This window comes from Girardinichthys multiradiatus, chromosome 7 (assembly GCF_021462225.1).
Source record: "Girardinichthys multiradiatus isolate DD_20200921_A chromosome 7, DD_fGirMul_XY1, whole genome shotgun sequence".
NCBI classification, from domain to species: Eukaryota; Metazoa; Chordata; class Actinopteri; order Cyprinodontiformes; family Goodeidae; genus Girardinichthys; species Girardinichthys multiradiatus.
Genome location: NC_061800.1, coordinates 25,714,060 through 25,733,916, shown reverse-complemented (window position 1 = coordinate 25,733,916; position 19,857 = coordinate 25,714,060). Strand labels below are relative to the sequence as shown.

At 39.4% G+C, this 19,857-nt stretch overlaps 1 protein-coding gene across 1 annotated transcript in view; it reads left to right on the top strand.

The window, feature by feature from the left end:
• Positions 1 to 1,732: 1,732 nt before the first annotated feature.
• lrp2a (low density lipoprotein receptor-related protein 2a) overlaps positions 1,733 to 19,857 on the top strand; it is a 73,722-nt gene continuing 55,597 nt past the window's right edge. Inside the window, exons 1-16 of the mRNA XM_047370248.1 lie at positions 1,733 to 1,862; positions 7,892 to 7,999; positions 8,140 to 8,259; positions 9,384 to 9,500; positions 9,910 to 10,020; positions 10,118 to 10,231; positions 10,335 to 10,451; positions 11,610 to 11,753; positions 11,861 to 11,980; positions 12,922 to 13,050; positions 13,442 to 13,611; positions 16,004 to 16,227; positions 16,654 to 16,860; positions 16,967 to 17,169; positions 19,324 to 19,464; positions 19,583 to 19,786. Coding sequence (XP_047226204.1) covers positions 1,793 to 1,862; positions 7,892 to 7,999; positions 8,140 to 8,259; positions 9,384 to 9,500; positions 9,910 to 10,020; positions 10,118 to 10,231; positions 10,335 to 10,451; positions 11,610 to 11,753; positions 11,861 to 11,980; positions 12,922 to 13,050; positions 13,442 to 13,611; positions 16,004 to 16,227; positions 16,654 to 16,860; positions 16,967 to 17,169; positions 19,324 to 19,464; positions 19,583 to 19,786 — 2,299 coding nt within the window. The 5' untranslated portion in view covers positions 1,733 to 1,792. The remainder of the gene's footprint in view (positions 1,863 to 7,891; positions 8,000 to 8,139; positions 8,260 to 9,383; positions 9,501 to 9,909; positions 10,021 to 10,117; positions 10,232 to 10,334; positions 10,452 to 11,609; positions 11,754 to 11,860; positions 11,981 to 12,921; positions 13,051 to 13,441; positions 13,612 to 16,003; positions 16,228 to 16,653; positions 16,861 to 16,966; positions 17,170 to 19,323; positions 19,465 to 19,582; positions 19,787 to 19,857) is intronic.

The following is a 19,857-nucleotide window of genomic DNA, read 5'->3' as shown; positions in this document are numbered from 1 at the left end:
AGATGCAATGCTGAGTGTTGTCCAGATGGTGAGAGTTTCCAGGGCGTGCAGGCAAACCGTAGGAGAGTGGGCAGGCAGAGGGCTTGGAGTTAGGCAACTCAGTGAAACGACCGTGGGCACAAATATTTATCCAGAGAAGCTTATGGCTAGAGAGGAGGTGGCTGAAGGCATCAGGAACAAAAAGCTTTGAGGATGTCTGCCACAAAGGTCCTTCTCTTCTGCAGCGTTCTGTAAGGATGGAGTGGACAAAAGTGATAACTCAGAGAACGAGTGTTTCCTAAGAAAATCTCTTAGAGGTTGCTCAAGGGTTGCCTTGATATGCTACCAAAACGGTTGATCATCAGACACTGAGTGGTCGTCAGAGAGTTGCTTAAATATCCGATAGCCAGTGACTGCAACACTCAGTCCAGGCCACGACCCCCAACACAAGACATGCAGCTTCAGGAAGGAGAACACAAGCATCCAGCACAACATTACCCAGAACCCTGACAATAATTCCTTAAACTGAATAAAGTTGCTTATACAACAGGGGGGAAATTCTTCTTCTGTTGTTTGATAGCAACATTCATTATATTACTAATGTAGGCAATAATCTTAGTTTGGTTAACTGATTAATTGGTTAATCTGTGTGTTATTTCAAAGTTCTGAGAGCAGTGAACTCCTTTAATTTGGGTCCGTTCTTTGGTTTTGGGATATGCTTCCACGATACTTTTATTTTACCAACTTTTTTCTTCTGATTAGAGGTGATAATATTGTTACGGAGTAGTCCAGTCAGAGTCCGGACTTGAATCTAATGAAGAATCTGGTAAAGAAACTAAAGATTAAGGTTATGGTGAAGGTCAAAACCATTTATATATTGTCAAAATACCATGGGAAGCATGCAAAAAAAAAAAAAAAACAAGTCACCAATTATAAGAAGGGTTTAATTGTTGCAGCTTACTCAAAGTTTTTTTTTTTATTCAACATGCTCATTCTATGTTGTTATCATGTTGAATTATTGCATAACATTTTTTTTCCCCCTAAAACTTATTATTTTGCCTTGTTTTATTATCTTGTGAGAGATGCCTATTTCTTTCCTATTAGAAACAACCGTCTTGGCTAAGATTAAATCATTTATTGTCAAAATTTGCCAGGGGTGTGAATAAACCTGGGCTTTACTGTAATAGCAATCATTTGAAGCGCGGATGATTTGGCTTTACCGATCGGCCGCACGATGGCGCTATTGAAATTCTCACAAATCACCACGAAACACCAGAAGGTCGGTTTAATTTAAATCTTATTCCACTTGGGTTTAGTGGAATTAATTTGAAGTTAAATTATTATAATTACTTTATTTTCGTCTTTATTGTGAGAGTAGACTGTGATTTAAATGTAAAAATAATCAAGAAAGCTAAATGTGGTTGGTTTTGTTTATCCCCTCTTTCATTTAAGTGTTCATTCTAGGTCTCCCAAGTTTGTTTTCCCAAGCATGAATATACAGACCTTCTGTTAGTTCCCAAGCGTGGGGCAAAATTATAACAACGACGACCCGCTGAGAGTGTAAAATCACTGGCTCCCAGGACAGCTCGGACCTGCATGGCATTATGCAGCTTCCAGGGCCCACAGGGATTTATCCAGTGGACCGAGGGCTGGGCCGGAGCTGGGTGGAAGAGGAGGAGGAGGGGACGGCGGTCCCGGCCTTTGTGCACGCCCCTTTTCATCAACTGAGAGGGACAGAGGAAAGCTACAGCATCCCAGCCTCAGTCCTTACAGCTCCTCCATCTGCAGCACGGAGCTGGACGGGCCAGCCAGAATGTGGAGAACACCGCTGCTTCAACTGTTTTTCCTCTTCTTGTGTGCCGTGAGGTGGTGCCATACTGAAGGTAAACTTCCTAAATCTTCTGTTCCTGTTACTTTCAGTTGTGTGTGTGTGTGTGTGTATGTGTGTGTGTGTGTGTGTGTGTGTGTGTGTGTGTGTGCACAGCTGAATGATTCATTGAGGGACTGCAGTTACATGTGACTCACTTTGTGCACTTGTTGCTCATCAGTGCGAAGCAAAGGAATGAACACACACTCTATATCTATCTATCTATCTATCTATCTATCTATCTATCTATCTATCTATCTATCTATCTATCTATCTATCTATCTATCTATCTATCTATCTATCTATCTATCTATCTATCTATCTATCTATCTATCTATCTATCTATCTATCTATCTACATAATGCAGCCATCTTTTAGAGCTAAAGGTTTTAGTTAGTTGTGGTTTAAATGTTGGGCACAAAGCCTCTGTCAAGCAGATTGAGGAACTTTTGCCTGGGCTTTACTGTTGCTAGGTAGCAGAAAAGAGCATGTGATTTACAGACAATCTGTGAGGACTGAGAGGCTGCTGGTACAAATCTCATTCACTAGCGCAGATTTTCACTCTGCTCACCTAAACTTCATCAAATAATGTCTGCTCTGTCTTGCATATAAAAGTGAGAAAATGCTTAGAAGTAACTCGTTATATGTGACAGCCTCATGCTTGGTCATGTTGTATTTGCAGCACAGCAAGGTCCTTCTTCTCAGTTTGTAATCTGCTTTCTTTTTGCTCAACCCTTAGTATGTAAGCTCCTTAGTGTGAATCAAGCAACTAATTACTCTGCAGCTGCTGCAAACTGGAATCATTTCTACCGAGGCAACAGCTCAGAGTTGAGAAGGGGCCACTTGCACTGTTTGTTTTAATGAAATAATGTTTATTCCTCACAGAAAAGCATTTGACATGTCAAATGTAAAGAGAAATCTGTGATGGCACTTAGTTCCCTTGGCATTTCCTTGGAAAGTGGGCTGTTACAGAACTTGTAAATGAAATTTTGCTGATGGCAGCTGAAGTTAACAAACTGATGACTGAACTAAAACATTAGTGATGAATATCATGTAGCTTTGTCAGCATGTTCACATTGATCATTAACTTAACATTTTGTTGTAAATGATGAACCGAAGTGTGTCCTAAAGAGTGTATCCAGTGTACCCTGTTCAACAGTATGGTGCTTGACCGCAAACATATTCATCTTGAACCTGGATCCTGAATATTATGTTATACTATTGAAGTAAATACAGTCAAAACTAGATTTTAACTTACACTGTATAAAAAAAAGACACATAACCATTTTTCTCACTGTCTGACATTAAATCAGACTAAACCTGTTCTGTTTCAGGTCAGGTAAAATGATCAAAATTATTTCTATTTGCTAAATGCCTGAATAAAAGAGAGAAAATTCAGACGTTTACATACATATCCTTAATATTTGGCCTGGAATTTTACGGAAGGAGATTTTTTTTTTCACAGTCACCATATGTATGCTTGCAATGAAGGACTGCTGCAAACCTAACAACTTAATGCAATCAATCCTCTTTTGCTACATGCTTGTTCAGGGGGAGGGATTGCTTCAAAATCAATCACTTGATGAATCGGCATAGTTTCCAATTTTTTAAAAATTGGCTGGTTAATCTTAACTTGCCCGCAATGTTTTATAACTAAAATTGATTTGGAATCTATGTAACTGGTATTAGATCGGTCTATATGATTGGATTCAATTGACTGTATGTTCTATATATAACCTGGATCCATTTGAAGAAGTGCTATATAAATAAACTGAATGAAATTTAAAATGAATTTGATCAAACGTTTATCCTTCCACGTACTTCTCACAATAGTTTGCTGGAACTTTGACCCATTCCTCCTTACAGGACTGGTGTAACTGAGCCATAGTACTTTAAAAATATTATCTCAACAAAATTGGCATCCAAGCAATCCATTGCAATTGCGATATTGGTAACATTAATACTGCAATGATAATCGCAATTCAATATATTGTGCAGCACAAGAGTTAACTTGTCAGAAGCTTCCCATTGACATGACATCTTCGTGAGTGTGTTTGAAGGTATAGTAATCTTAGTGTATGTAAATATATGTTTAACTATAAAATAAAATTTGCTCTAAAAAATATTTCACTATTTATTGTGGCATTTCTCAAAATAGAAAAAGTTAGTATAATCCTGACTGACCTAAAACAGAAAAAAGTTTTGTCTGATTTAATGTCAGATAGTGAGAAAATAATGGGTATGTAAATATCTGGTCTGAGCTTTGGGTATATAATGTAAGTCAGATATAGTAAATGTGTGCTCCTTCATGGTTTTTTACTATGAGGGGGGCAGGGTACTTTCTCTAATCTCTGTTTGATCCTCCACAGAAATCCTTTAGTTTGATAATTGTTCCTTCTCTTGTACCTTCTGGAGCCCGTTATCCAGGCTGTGAGCTTGATACTGCTACTGAATGCTTACACTGGCCTTAATGGCTAATGTGACAGTGCTGAAGGAGTTTTTACGGTGCTTGTTTTTTCATCCTGCTCTTTTTGTTTTGCTGCTCTCAACATGTTTAGTCAGTAAATGAACTCGTTTTCTCTGCTAATCATTTGCCAGTAAGATCTTAATAATCGCTCCAAAGCGCACAGTAAGAGCATTTTTATGCATTCATGTGGAAAAACGCTAAACCATGCAATATTCCTGGCAAGTGTTTTGCGCTCGTAGGTTAGAAATCTGCAGGTTAGAGTTTACGTTACACTACTAAATGTTTTCCTTTGCATTTTAGCTTTTTCTAGTCCGGCACATGCATAAATAAAACCCTGCACATGGCGCCTTCTTTCCGGAAGCTAAAACCCTCGTACAACAGTAACATTTCACTAGACACTGGAATACTTCTGACTAAAAGTTTGAGCAAATCCTTTTGTAACCACCCAACATCCCCCCACACCAACCCCCCGTCCACTTTAGTTCAGCTTCTAACTCACTTCTGGGAAGCTGTCACTCACTGTCCAGGGCTAAAATAACTTGTACAGTAGCCACTGAATCGCGTTCTGACAACAAATTACATGTTTTTTTTCCTTCCACTCCTTCTTCTTTTACAGCATGCACCAAATTGTTGAGCATTCCTCGGTCCAAACCAAACCTTGGCTCTATTTTTCTATTAATGCCTCCCTTTTGCTTCCAAGATCCTAGGTTTTTTTTAGCTGCTTTTGAGTTTACTAGTGAGAGCCAAAGTCACTTGTTTGGCATTTGATGGCATTCTGCTGCATTGATTTCCATATGAAACAGGCAGCAGCACTTCGCTCTGACAGCATGGACGGGTCCTGCGTCTCACGCTGCCAGCAACCGTTCTCCTAACCTTTCACCGCACACATTTAGTCTGAGGCGACGGCTGTGCCTAAACAAGACGGTATCAATGAAAGCTTGAAAATATCTTTTAGTTCCCCTATACATGCCTAGAAAGATGCTTAAACACCAGACCTGTGCTACGCTTTAGTTTTCAACTTAAGCAACAATTACTTGTGAGCTCAAATAACTGCTGTTAACCTAAAAAACTGTTTTGTTTTTTGTTGTTGGATAGTATTTCCTGTTATAAGCTGGCATCTCAGCTGGCACCTTTTTCGCTCCATTGTTAATTCCCCAGCAGGGTTTAAGCAAGGTTGGGGTGCTTCATTCTAATGCGTTCCTTTGTTGGCCAATAGTAGGAAGTTCTTATCTTCAGTTACCAATAGAGCAGTAATCTCACCTGCTGTGGCTTGAGGTATCTAATTAAGGGAAAGGAAAACATGAAATTACACAAACGACATAGCTTGAAATCATTAACAATCATATTCAGACTATCAATCTCCAGATTTGCACCAATCACCTTTGCTGTTAGCTTTTATAAGATTTATTGGTATAGTCAAGCTGGAAGTGTTTCAGGTCGAAGGCAGACATTTGAAAATTAAGGAAAAGTTACAAAGTAGAAATGCAACAAACAATTGTCTAGAGATCAAAAATAGACAATTTAGTCTTGTTTTAGTCCTTCATCATTGATTGCTACCTCAGACATTATTTTCCAATTAATAAGTTCTGTCAAGAACTCCCACCAATTAAAGTCCAAACATATAAAAATTAGATAAAGGTAAGGAAATGCTTTGATTTATATATTGGATAATAATCTTGTAGTTCTTTAATTTTCTGTAGAATTTAAAACTACTGTCTCTTAAAAAAAATAAATAAAATAAAAACACTGCAGCATATGTTTTCTTTTTTAACTGCCTGAAAAAGAAAACTGCTACTATTAAAAATCAGAATCTGCAGGTCTCAAAGAATATTGTATGAGCCAGAAAAAGCCTGATTGATGTCTTCACAGAAAGTAGGAAAATCCTGCACATTAGATGGAGCTTTTTAAAGTTTCAGCTTCAGTGTGCTGGATCCGCCACCTTTCCCAGAGGTAATAGTGTCGAGAACCTGCATTTAATTGCTTCCAGCAGATGGGATTCCCCTTGGCATACACGGTGTAAACTGTCAACCTGGGTCTGCATGTACAGGTCCTACACACCTTTTGATCGCTGCAAACGTTGATTTTGATGACTTATTTTTTATGGTTTGGTTTTTTTCTTGTATTTTCCTAAGATCAAACTTTGTTATTTTAATTGCCCTTTAAAATGCAGTTTTTTCTGTAGAATATTGATCAATAGATCAAACTGCCTTTCCTCTAAACTATGTGAAATTGGAGAAGAAAGTTGAGAAGACATCCACATAAAGATGCCTATAGGTGTGTAAATGGGGTTGAAAGGAGCTTCAGGTTGACAAGCAAAGCCTGATTTATAATGTCTTTGATAAGGCTGATTATGGATGGGACAGGAGCCTTAAAGAGTCAAATTTGAACTTATTTGTCTGGAGAAAATAAAAGGCAAGGACTGGTTGAGCTCAAATAGTCATGAAAAAGATGTCCATGGATGTTCAGTGTTTGGAGGGTTGGTGCCAGGGTAAATATCAGATTTCTAAACTGAATGCATCCTTTTTCCCATTTTACCTGCTTTGATGCTTTTGATGATGCCAAAGTTTCAGGGATCACTGCCTTGAAACAAGCCTCCCGTTGATGGCGATCTGCACAGTTTTATCATTATTAAACCTAACAGGAGAGGATAAACTGTGGCAGCCGAGTGAGTTATATATGCCACCTATTTTGCTGAGTTATTTATTAGAACAGTCAGGTGCTAAGCTGGTTAATATGAGCAGGGAAGATGGTAAATAGACATTTTAGTTGCTTGCTTGGTGAGGGCTGTGGAAGGGATTTACCACCCCTCACTCTTCCCTTGCACAACATTTATCAGGAAAACAGGATTTTGCCCGCTTATTTCTGGTATTCAGATAAATGAACCTTTAGGGACAGGAAAACATTTTCACAGTTTTACACAGCTTCTTTGATTCAGTTGAAATGAGTAATCCTAATATTTTGCAAATTTAGTAATCAGTTTCAACAAATTGTAAATATAAAAAAAAAATTTGGAAAAGACAAGAAATAAACAGACTATGGACCCAAAACCTACACAGCTATATTCTTTCTGTGGGGAATGTGTGCTGAAATGGCTTTGGTACCACCCAGTACCACTATTTATTCCAACAACATCTCAAAGTGGACAGGGGCAGCACGCACCATAAATCAGGCTGTCAAAGAGACCGTCAGAATTGCACATTCCTCTTTGATTGGGCTGATGGAGTGTTCTGCCTCTGAACTGTGCTGCCTGAATCAATCTCTCCTGGAAAACATCAGGGAAGGTAGAGCGGTGGTAGCTTATCTCAACAGATGCCACTCTGTGGGAACATCAAAAGAAAGCTTGAGGAAGAGTGAAGTGTGGGTTGTAGAAATGTCTGGGGGATGGCTGGCACGCTTGTCTCCGTGGCTTGTCAATGCTGTTAACAACATGCTTCGACATGATTCTCCTTCCCCCACGTACCCTCATTAAATACAGTTGATCTAATTTTAAGGTGTTTATTGGTTGAACTACATAACTTTAATTGCAGTAAAAAGAAAAGGAAGAAGTAGAAATGTAAGAATTTTGTAACTGTGTGCAGGATGTGAATTGGGGCAGTTTCGCTGTGGGACAGGTCGATGTATACCTGGTGACTGGCACTGTGATGGGACATCAGATTGCATCGATGACTCTGATGAACACGACTGCCGTAAGTTAAAGCATATCCATTTATTAGACAGGATTAAAATATTTAGCTACATAGCAGGATGCAACAAAGGTACTTGATATCTACTAATGTATCTCTCTCAGCTGGGTTAAATAATGACATATCTGTGTGTATTCTGACAGCTCAGGTAACATGTGATGACGGTCATTTCCAGTGTCTGAGTGACGGCGAGTGCATCCCAGATGTATGGGTGTGCGATAACGAGGAAGACTGTGAGGATAGCTCAGATGAGAGGCACTGCCGTGAGTAGTGTGACCACGGGCTTTATTTTATTTTTTATAAGGATTTTATGTGATAGATCAACACAAAGTAGTGCAACACTATGCTGTGAAATATTAATGATACATAGTTTAATAAATAAAAACCAGTGAACAAAGTTGCCTTCGAAAGCCACCAGATGAGTAAAAGTTGTCAGAGGTTTGTTAGAGAACATTGGTGAAGACAAAGGAACACACCAGACAGGTCAGGTGGTGCAAGGTTAGGTTCTTAATGAACATTATCTCCAGTTTGAAGCTCCGTCGGAACATTGTTTAATCGTTCATGAGCACAACCTCAAACCTACCAAAACATGGCTCTGCTGAGACTAACAGGCCAGACAAGGAGAGTATTTATCAAAAAAGCAGCAAGGAGACCCATTTTAACTCGAGGAGCAAGATCCATAGCTCAAGTGGGCAAATCTGTTGACAGAACAACTATTAGTTGTGATGCCATAGATCGGGCCTTATTGCAAAAGTGGCAAGAAGAAAACCTTTACTGAAAGCCATGTAGAGAACACAGCAAACAAGAAGGTGCTCTGGTCACGAGACAAATATTGTACTTTTTTACTACTTATTAAACCCTTCGCACATTACCCGGCCCAAACATGCCATCACCATGGTGAAACATGGTAGTGGCATCATCCTGAGGGAAAGATTTTCTTCAACAAGGACAAGGGAGGTAGTCAGAGTCTACAGGAAGAAGGATGGAGCTAAATACAGGGTAGTACAGGAAGAAACCTGTTGGAGACTGCGAAGACTTGAGATCAGGGCAGATGATATTCACAGTCAAAGTTGCAAAGGAAGGGTTCAGATCATGTCTTAAATGGCCCAGTCAAAGTCCAGCACTAAATCCAACTAGGAAACAGTGGCACAACCTAAAAAATGATGTTCACAGACGTAATCCATCAAGTTTGAGGTATTTTGCAAAAGAGTGTAAAGAATTTGCAAAAATTTCATAATATACATAATATACCCCCAAAATGCAAAAAGGTATGTGGTTGTAACATGACAAAATGTGAACAAGTCCAAAGGGTATTGCTTTGGTATTCCAAGGTATGGTACTCGATTAATCTGTTGTGTTGCTAAATAAGTCTTTGATTGGATCTCAGCTGGCAGGACATGCACCAGTGGCCAGTTCAGCTGCAGCAATGGGGCGTGCATCCCAGGAGAATACCGTTGTGACCACCTGGCAGACTGCTTAGATGGATCTGATGAGAGAAACTGCAGTAAGTCTTCTTCTGGATGTTTTTCCATGTCTTTTTATCTTGGCCTCCTGTGGCATTTTAATCAATTTGTTAAGATTAAGAGGCTCGCTGACTGACACAACGGGCCACAATATGCTTTTTGTTGTCAGAGGTTGATTGCAGATTCCTTGGTGGATTAGTCAAGCTGAAGTTCAGCTGCTATGCCATTATTGTGCCGACATGCTAGTCTCACAGCCAAACGAACTGTGGTAATCTCACAATTGCATAAAGAATGCTGTGGCAACTGCTGCTGTTATGGTAGTGCATTTGATTTTTAGTTAGATATTCTTCTCATTCTCAAGGCTCTTCACGTGTTAAGAACCATAAAGGGCACAATTGTAAGGTTCATTTCAGTGCGTAACACTGACCTGATGATGGTTTAATCTTGCAGATTACCCTCGGTGTACAGAGATGAGGTGCGCCAATGGGGCCTGCTACAACCGGACTCAAAGATGTGACCATTTGCTTGACTGCCGTGATGGCTCAGATGAAGCAAACTGCAGTAAGCGATCCATTTTACTAAAAAATGCATGGAGTACAATATGGCTAAAGCATCAGCAGAGAAAGTACTTTTATCATTTCTGTTCTCTTTTCTTTAGCACAGCACTGCAATACTGGCTTCCACCAATGCCATAACGGGCTATGTGTTCCTCAGCGATATGTCTGCGATCATGACGATGACTGTGGAGATCGGAGTGACGAAATAAACTGCAGTATGTAGACCCTGTCTCTTTGTAGCATTGTTTTTAATAACCAACACTAATTCTACACTTTTAGCCTGGATAAATACACATTAGTGTGGCATTTTTTCTGCAGCGTATCCCGCTTGCAGAGGAAATTACTTCACTTGTCCCAGTGGCCGCTGTATCCACCAAGTCTGGCTTTGTGATGGAGAGGATGATTGCGAGGACAATGCTGATGAAAAAGGCTGTGGTATGTATACAGTAGCTGGAATTCAGTCCTGATATATTAAGTTACTTTGGGATTTTGGATCCAGAAGTCCTGGATATTTAGCAAGTTAAATAGCCACAAAATAGGCAGGAACTGAAGCTACGGAAACCTGATTCATCTTTGGTCTCCATGGTTGGTTTGGTTTGTCAAGACGCTGTGCCTGCGCTCCTTTAAGTGTGTTATTCAAATGCCTCTTTGTGGTACTAGATTGCACAGCCCCCCAAAGGGGCTTTAGAAATCCCCCAAATGGCTGTGAAGTTGGCGTGTTTTTAAAGGAAGGGCTGCAGAACCCCCCTGAACCCCCGTGTCCCCCCCACAGCTCCAGCGTGCATCAGTTTAAAGTAACAATGTCACAATTTTCTTGAGATCAGAATTCCTGTGGAGACAATTCAGCATGCTCTCGAGACATGCTCGAGAAGTTGCTAATTTTAATTCTCAATAGTTATACAGCATTTTGTCTGATAATTTGCATTACCTTTATAATGTTAATAATTTTTTAAAACTATTTTATGCTATATTTTATTTTAGTTAACAATAATATGGTTTTAAAAAATATTTTCAGAATTTTCTAAGTATTGTTTTAACAAATTAGATTTTCTTTCATTTTTGGGTCTAAATAATTTGAGCAACTTATATTGTCCTTATATTGTCATATAATGTTTTTTTAATCACTCTTTTGTTGTTTTCAGCATTTTTAGCAACTATTATATTAACTAATCATGTTTATTTCATTTATATTTGAGTTTTTAGTAAGTTTAGCAATTATTTAATCTTCAAATTATTGTTTTTTATGTGTCTTTTATAGTTATCAAAAATGTTAGGCATTTTAGGTATTAACAGTTTAAGTAAGTATTTTAGGTTTTTACACTTCTTTTTTTAGTTTTTAAAATTTATTCATGTCTGGTGTTTCCTCAATAAACCACTAATCCTCAGTTCTTGCAAAAGTATCAAATTATTCATACCTCAGTTCCTCATCCTTTAAAATTGTTTTATTTATTTTTCAGGGTTTTTTTTGGCATGTTGTTTTATCATTTCTAATGTGTCTTTTATTTTGTTCTCTGTGTTTTTATCTTCTTTAAAGCACTTTGTATAATTATCTTTATGGATATTTAAAAAGACGATTGTGTATATTCTTTTTAGATAGTGTACTGCGAGAATGTTACCCAGGGGAGTGGCCTTGTCCTTCGTCTGGGCTGTGCATCCCCATGGATAAGTTGTGTGATGGGAAGGCTGACTGTCCTGGTGGGGAGGATGAAACGAACACCACTGCTGGACACAACTGCAGTTAGTACTTTCATAGTTGTTGTTCTTTTCTGCAAATTTCTCATATGATCTCAAAGAAAGTGCTAAGATAGAATACCCATCCATAGTCTGATTTATCCGTTGTTCAGGCATCTTGAGGTGTGCTTCTCTGAGCTGTGAGCATCACTGCCACACATCCCCCCTTGGAGGAACTTGTTCCTGTCCTCTTGGTTACATTGTCAGCACCAATGATAGTCGTTCCTGTATAGGTATTTACCCCCACTTTACTTTTATAGTTAATAATCAGAAGCAACAGCTATATATTGACGGTTGTCTATTAGCCTTACACATTTTTGTGGGAAGGCCCACAGTCACAGGATAGTAGCAAGGAAAAATTTATTGGCTTATGTAACTGACACAGTTACAGTATCTTGTAAAAATGTCCATATCCTTTGAATTTTTCCCATTTTGTCATGTTGCAACCACAAGCTTCACTTTCATGATACACCAATACAAAGTTGTGCACAACTGTAAAAGGGAATGAGATTGTTATATGCTTTTCTATATTTTTTCAGAATACAAACCTAATAGGTGTGGAGGGTATTTGTATTCTGCCCCTTTTACTCTGATTCCCCAAAGTTAAATCCAGTGTGACCAGTTGCCTTCAGAAGGTGCTTAAGAGTCAACCAGTGAGTAACTGAATCTCTATGGTCAGATGAGATCAAAATTTTAAATTTTAGCCTCCAAGTAAAATGCAATTAATTGGTGGAAAATGAATGCTACAAATCACCTTGAACTCCCCATCCACACAGTTAAAAATGGTAGTAGCAGCATCATGGTGTGGGGATGCGTTTCTTCAGCAGGCACATGAAAGCTACTTGGAGTGGATTAGATGGAGTTAAATACAGGGAAACACAAGAAGAAAACCTGTTAGAGGCAGCAAAAGGTAATATTTATAAAATATTGAAAGTCAATCATGTGGAAACGAATACAGATGCAAACCACACATTTCACATGAAAGTTAACACATTCATTCCCAATATAATTTATGGTTGTAATGTGACAAAATATGGAAATGTTGAACGATATGGACACTTTTGCAAAGCACTGTTACGCTAAAACACTATTCTTTGGAAACTTGTCAGTGTGTCTGTCTTGTTTTGCACTGTGCTTATTTTTGATCCTGTTTTCTTATTCCTTCACGCTGAAGATTTCAATGACTGCTCCATGTGGGGCGTCTGTGATCAGCTGTGTGAGGACCGGTTAGGCTCCCATCGCTGCAGCTGTCGGGAGGGCTATACTTTGGAGCAACATCGATACTGTAGAGCAGACATATCGAGTAAGTGGCACTTTCACAACCTGTCTAATAAATGTTATGTTCAGTTTAGGAGTGTGTTAGCGATCCATCCAGATGAAGTCCTTTGGCATAGCCCTTACCCTACTTTTTTTCCTCTACCTGGAATGCTTGCTTTTCTTTCTGGTGCATTGTTGCATGTTAAATGCTGCTTTAGTAAGTCTCTTGGCTTTATCACACACAGAAAGAGTGTTTTTACTAAAACAGTGACCTCTCTAAATGTAGCATTGGTAAGAGATGGTTCTAATAATACTGAGTTTCTGCTTTTTTTTAGTCTGAGTTAGGAATCTGATAACATTCAGATATTTCAGCAAGGATTGTTATCAGTTTATTCATGCTGAGTTTTGTCTTCTTATGTATCCTTTTTCCACTGCAGCTGGAGTTCCTTCCCTAGTTTTTTCTAATGGCAGGGATCTGGTAATAGGTGACATCCATGGCCACAGTCTGCGCACTTTGGTTAATTCACAGAACAGAGGGATTGCTGTGGGGGTGGACTTCCACTATAATCTCCGTATGATCTTCTGGACGGATACTATCCAAAATAAGGTGCTTTTTCCTTTCTGTTTTCTTTATTTATTCCTGCTATATCAGTCATTTCACTTCCTCGCCAGTTTAACATTTTGTACTAAGTTGGCCGTTTTTGTTTGTTTGTTTTTTTTAATTATTGACTTAGCTTGCCTGAAGCCAAGACCAAATTATTTTAATTATCTTTTAAAATATCAGCAATGTTGATACTATAATAAGGGAATAGCAAGTTGCCCCATGGCGGCTGGCTCATAAAGACGGGAAACAGATATGTAATATAATCCAAATGGTTTAATCTTGGAACCTGTCTGATAGGCTCGTATGATGTTCACATACCAAGGCCTAATTTTTGTAACTTAATCTTATCAGAACTAATCATGCTGTATTCATTTTCATTGGTGCTGTCCATTTATAAGCATACTTTTGCAAGCTAAAAGGGCTTTGTTCAGGCTAAGTCTGGGCTACTTATTGGTTCAAGCTACTATGGCTTGGCTGAAAGGCTGGAACATACCTCTGACTGGGCATCTCTTCATTATTGCCATGCCAATGGCAGGATGTCAGATTAAAAGTAGGGAGAGCAAAAACAGGGCATGTGAATGGAACCGGAAAGGTTAAACTACCAGGCTATTTCCACGTCTTTGGTTTCTCTTTAAACAGGTCAGTCGAAAATCCTGCTTTTTAGATGTCCGGCTCTGGTTTCAAAAAAAGCAGAGTGGCTAAAAGCACTCCCTCTCAGCCAGCTGCATAGTGCCAAGGATTGCAGACTAAGCAAGTGATTCCATCACAGTGGTACAGTAGCAGGTTCAGAAGTGACCACCTTAGTGTTTATGCTATTTCTAGTGAGGTTTTTGTCATTTTTAAACCTGCAGCTTATCTTAAAGATACACATCACAAGCTACAAGTTACATATTGTAATGTGCATGCCTGTTTTCCTTGTCCTTATTAAATAAAATATTTTATTATAGTCACCAAAATTTCTGCTCAAGCGTTTTACTCAAAAGTTGCCGTTTGCGTTAGACATGGGTTAATGAGAGATTCTCACAATATTATAACCTTGAGTAAGTAAAATCACAGTAAGAATGTAGATCAAAACTAAAAGAAACTGGTTGACAATGATCTAATTGTTATCATAAAATTTGAAAACAATAATTCCTACAGCTGCAAAAATCATAATAAAATGTCAGTCAGTCATTTTCTATACCGCTTCTTCCATAGTGGGCCGCGGGGAAGCTGGTGCCTATCTCCAGCAGTCTATGGGCAGGAGGCGGGGTTCACCCGGGACAGGTCACCAGTCCATCGCAGGGCAACACAAACAACCATGCACAAACTCATTCATACACCTAAGGGCAATTTAGAGAGACCAATTAACCTAACACTCATGTCTTTGGACTGTGGGAGGAAGCCGAGAACCTGGTGAGAACCCACGCATGCACGGGGAGAACATGCAAACTCCATGCAGAAAGACCCCTGGCCAGGAGTCGAACCCAGGACCTCTTTGCCGCAAGGGAACAGTGCTACCAACTGCGCCACCATGACCATGATCTTATTAAAAACAAAAACAAAAATTTTTTAGTATTAGAAGTATTATTTCTACTTCACAATAATAATAATAAAACACTATTATTATTATTATATGAATCTATTTTACAATTATGCAATTACAACATTGCCATCACACAATAATAATAAGAATAAAATACAACATTATTACAGGGAAAATTACAATCTATAGCATCTGGTTATTGTTATTTAAATTTTTATTAGAAGACTAAATCAGAAATATAAAATAAACACCTGCAAAGCTTCATAGGAGATTTCCAGTGCTGATTGCGCATAATATTTGATCCATTCTGCTCTGATAGCAGCTGGGTGTTTGGTTGGGCTGTCTGCCTGGGTAGAACCTATAGCCAGCAGACAGACATGCCATTTGTGTTATGCCAACTGCAGTATAAAACCAGCTTCATGAAACTGTTGAAGGGCTCTTTAAGTTTCTATACTACGATTTTCAGGGTTGTTTTTTGCCCCCAGAAGTATTTCCAAACATCCATATTTCTCTCTCTTGTAAGCATGAGGAAAGTATACCAGTCCTATTTCAGCCAGCTGACAAGCAGTTCACAGGAATGGCTGGGGAGAGGGGCCATTGTCAGTCACAGCAAACAGCGGTCACTCCAATACTTTAACTGCTTTTAACAGTCAGACAGTTAAAAGTTTATTATTATTTTTTATTATTACAGGCAATTAATTTGGTTTGCTTTTTTAAGAACCAATAACAGTAAAATCTAAACCTGTACTTGACTGTTTCTACTTAAGACATCTATTGTAGGTTTAAACTTCGATCATTTTCTTTAGATCTGATTAGAAGCTGCAACCAACGGACTAATAAGCTGACCATAATGGCATCTTTCATGTACAGGTGTTTTCTGTCCATATGGATGGTTCCAACGTGAAGGTGGTTTTAAATGTATCAGTTGACTACCCTGAGAATCTGGCGGTGGACTGGGTGAACAATAAACTGTATGTGGTGGAGGCCAGCGTCAACAGGATTGACATGGTGGACTTGGATGGAAGTAACCGGGTTACGCTCATCACTGAAAACCTCGGAAACCCTAGAGGACTGGCGGTGGACCCCACTGTCGGGTAAGCGTATGTCCCCTTCTTCATCGTTTAATTAATCCAGCCAGCTCCAGGCCCCACAGTCTGCTGTGCTCCACTGGCATGGAATGACGGGGGTGGGATGCTTGAGATTAACAGATTGCCATAGGGAGATTAGTGAGGAGCAATGTAAGTGATGACCCTCATTGTAATCCTATAGTGTAGTTCAAGGGAGAGGGACAGCCAGGTGGCTCCAGAGGAACTGCTTATCTCAAATCATTACACAGCTCTTTGGTGGATGCCCTGCCACCCACTTGGAGACTCATTGTCCCTCTGGATTCCTAATTAAAAAAGTGAAGTCCTCTGATATTACTTCTTTAGGTCAGGCATATGTTTGCAAAGTGGACTGTGCAGCGGAGTTTCCACCTGATTGTAAACTAAGACCTTAATAAACTTCTCTCATTTTTTTAGGTATATGTTCTTCTCAGACTGGGAGTCAGCAAACGGACAGCCAGGCCTTGAGCGGGCCTTCATGGATGGTACCAATCGCTATGGGATTATTGGGAGCAAACTCGGTTGGCCTGCTGGAATCACACTCGACATAGAAGCCAAGCGCATCTACTGGGTTGACAGTCGCTATGATTATATTGAAACTGCAACCTATGATGGTCTGCATAGGTAGTTTATGTTTTATACCTCTAAAGGTTATGTGAGATTCAGAAGGAGTTAGATTTGTGCTTTTTATTTCTAGATAGTAACTGTCTTTGCATTTTTGTTCTGACAGAAAAACTGTTGTTCATGGGGGGGCTTTGGTCCCACATCCTTTTGGCATCAGTTTGTTTGAGCACAATGTCTATTTCACGGACTGGACCAGGATGGCCGTGATAAAAGCAAACAAGTTTGCTGACAGCAATCCACATGTGATTTACACTACATCTAACACCCCACACGGAGTAGCAGTGATACATCAGCTAAAGCAACCACAAGGTAAGCCTGTCGGAAACATGATCACCTTACAGTTCTTAAAAGAGATGCACTGATCAGAGATCTGTGGCCAATTTCTTTGTAAAGCTGCATGCTGCAGTGGTTAGCACTGTTGCCTTGTAACAAGAAGGTCATGGGTATGACTCCTGTCCGGGGGTCTTTCTGCATGGAGTTTGCATGTTCTCCCCGTGCATGATTGGGTTCTCTCTGGGCACTCTGGCTTCTTCCCACAGTTCAAAAACTCTCTCTCTATTGCCCTTAAGTATGAATGGTGTGAGTGCACGGTTGTGTGTCTCTGCGATGGACTGGCGACCTGTCCAGGGTATATCCTGCCCCTTGCCTGTAGATTGCTAGAGATCCAATTTCTCATCAGAAAGTATAATTAACAGTAGAGCTACAGAACTTATTGAATCACAATAATCTTTGTAACATGCTGTGAATATGTACATTACTGCAATCTCCAATAACTGCCTATATGCTATGAAGGCTCTTTCATATGGGGTTCACTCCATGCCAATAGAGGGACCACACTTCACAGCCTCACTGGGAAATCTTACCTTGGGGTGTTGAAGAAAAGGTTTCAACTGATTGTCAAACCTTATATTCAGGAGGAATATAAGGTTTGTGGAGTTAATGGACAGGATATCAAGGTAAAGTATTGGAAAAGACGGTGTCTGGTTTAGGGAACCTCATCTTTTCTTTTTGCGGATGATGTGGTTCTGTTCGCTGGAGAAGTTTGTAGCTGTTTGTAACAAGTGATGGTAGGATGGGAGTTGGATAGGTGGACCACAGGTGCCAGTGATCCAATCTCGAATAAACTGAAGATGGATGGTTGGATGGATGGCTGGATGGATGGCTGGCTGGATGGATGGATGGATGGATGGATGGATGGATGGATGGATGGATGGATGGATGATGGATGAATGGATGGATGGATGGATGCCCACAGATTTTTGTATTGTATTGCATGTGTAGAAAATCTTTGTATTGACACTGAACCTCACAGCGAGTGGGAATATCATGATGATAGAAAAGGAATAGAACAGGGAGGGAAATTTGGGTTAAACACATCAACACAGTCAATGCCGTATTGGACAATAATATTGCAATTGCTTGTTTTCTGATATCTTGAAGCCCTATTTGACTGCCTTAAAAATGTGTCTTTCTAGGCTTACTGTGAGTGGTCAGTAATTGTTTAGATTGGCAGTCAACATCAAAATGCGAGTGAGGGAGCAGTCACTGTGAAACAGAGCTTTACTATTTCAAAAACAAAGACAAAATGATTTGCAATTGACATTTTTTATTGTCTTTAGCATCAGCGATTAGCACAGTTACTGAGGTTAGCTTTACTAAATGTTAACAGCAGTCTCCACTCTGTTTGCTATTGAATGTAGACCCTGTAACTGAGATTTCAAAAAGACTGCTAACATTTCCAAATCCAGTGTGTTAAAACAGATAAACCTTTCTGTAATAGGTTCAGCCTTCTTGTTATCTGCTGAACATCGTGCTTTTTCTCTCGCTTTCTTACAGCCTGAATGAACTGCAAATACTGTTTGTTTTTAAATATCTTGTTGCATCTTTGTACTTCCTCTGGCTTTATTGTCAGTCAGTATCTGCTCGGTCGATTGGCCCCTTCATAAATTCAACAAAACGTTCCCGAAGGGACACAAATTGTTTTCCGAGGGAAGACAGCTCCTTTTTGTGTTAAAAATGTTGTTATAGAAGCCGTAATCCCTATAGTTTTGCTTTTAAATAACTTCTTAAACATCTCTTGTGTGTGTCTCTTATTTTTTAAATACCTTAGTAATACTGAAAATAGCTAACCCTGAATCTTCTTCCCTCAGCAACAGCTTCCATACTGAAGAGTGTCGTTGTCTGCACCACCTTGTAGTTGCTATTAATGATACATTCACCGAATGTAAGAAGATTGTTTTTTTGAATTTGTGACCGACAGGACTCTGGTCAGGGCCAGTCGAGCTGAAAATCATCCAATTCCGATCAGCAGCAGATATCTCAACATATCTTTAGTTCTTTACCACCTCTTAAAATGGCTTTTTTTTTACTGGGAGATTTAAGAACTAGTACATTTTGTAAAGGAATATATTGCATAATATTTTATTTTCTAGTATATTGGATTTCTTTCCCCTGTTTTTCTAGTGCCAAACCCATGCAGTGTGGACAGAGGTGGATGTGAGCAGATCTGTGTCCTGAGTCACAGGAGTGACAATGGAGGGCTTGGTTATCGCTGCAAATGTCGCATTGGCTATGATCTGCATGCTGATGGCAAACGGTGTTTAGGTAAGTAAAGATTTCTCTCTTAATCCCTTTTCTTTAAACTTGCTTTTTTGCAAAGCTCACTGTCTTTGGCATAAATATCTGCTTTGGCTCATGCATTCTTCTGTTGTCTTTCTTACAGCTGTGAGGCAGTTTTTGCTGTTCTCCAGCCAGCTGGCTGTGAGAGGAATCCCCTTTAACCTCTCCTCCCAGGAGGACATCATCCTGCCCGTCACCGGATCGCCCTCCTACTTTGTCGGAGTAGATTTTAGTGCTGAAGATGATGCTATCTTTTTCTCTGACACTGCAAAAAATATTATTTACAAACAGAAGGTGGATGGAACAGGTGAATATATTTTTTGCTTTATTGAGCTAAAATCATGATATAAAAAAAACAAGACAAAAAATTGTGGATTA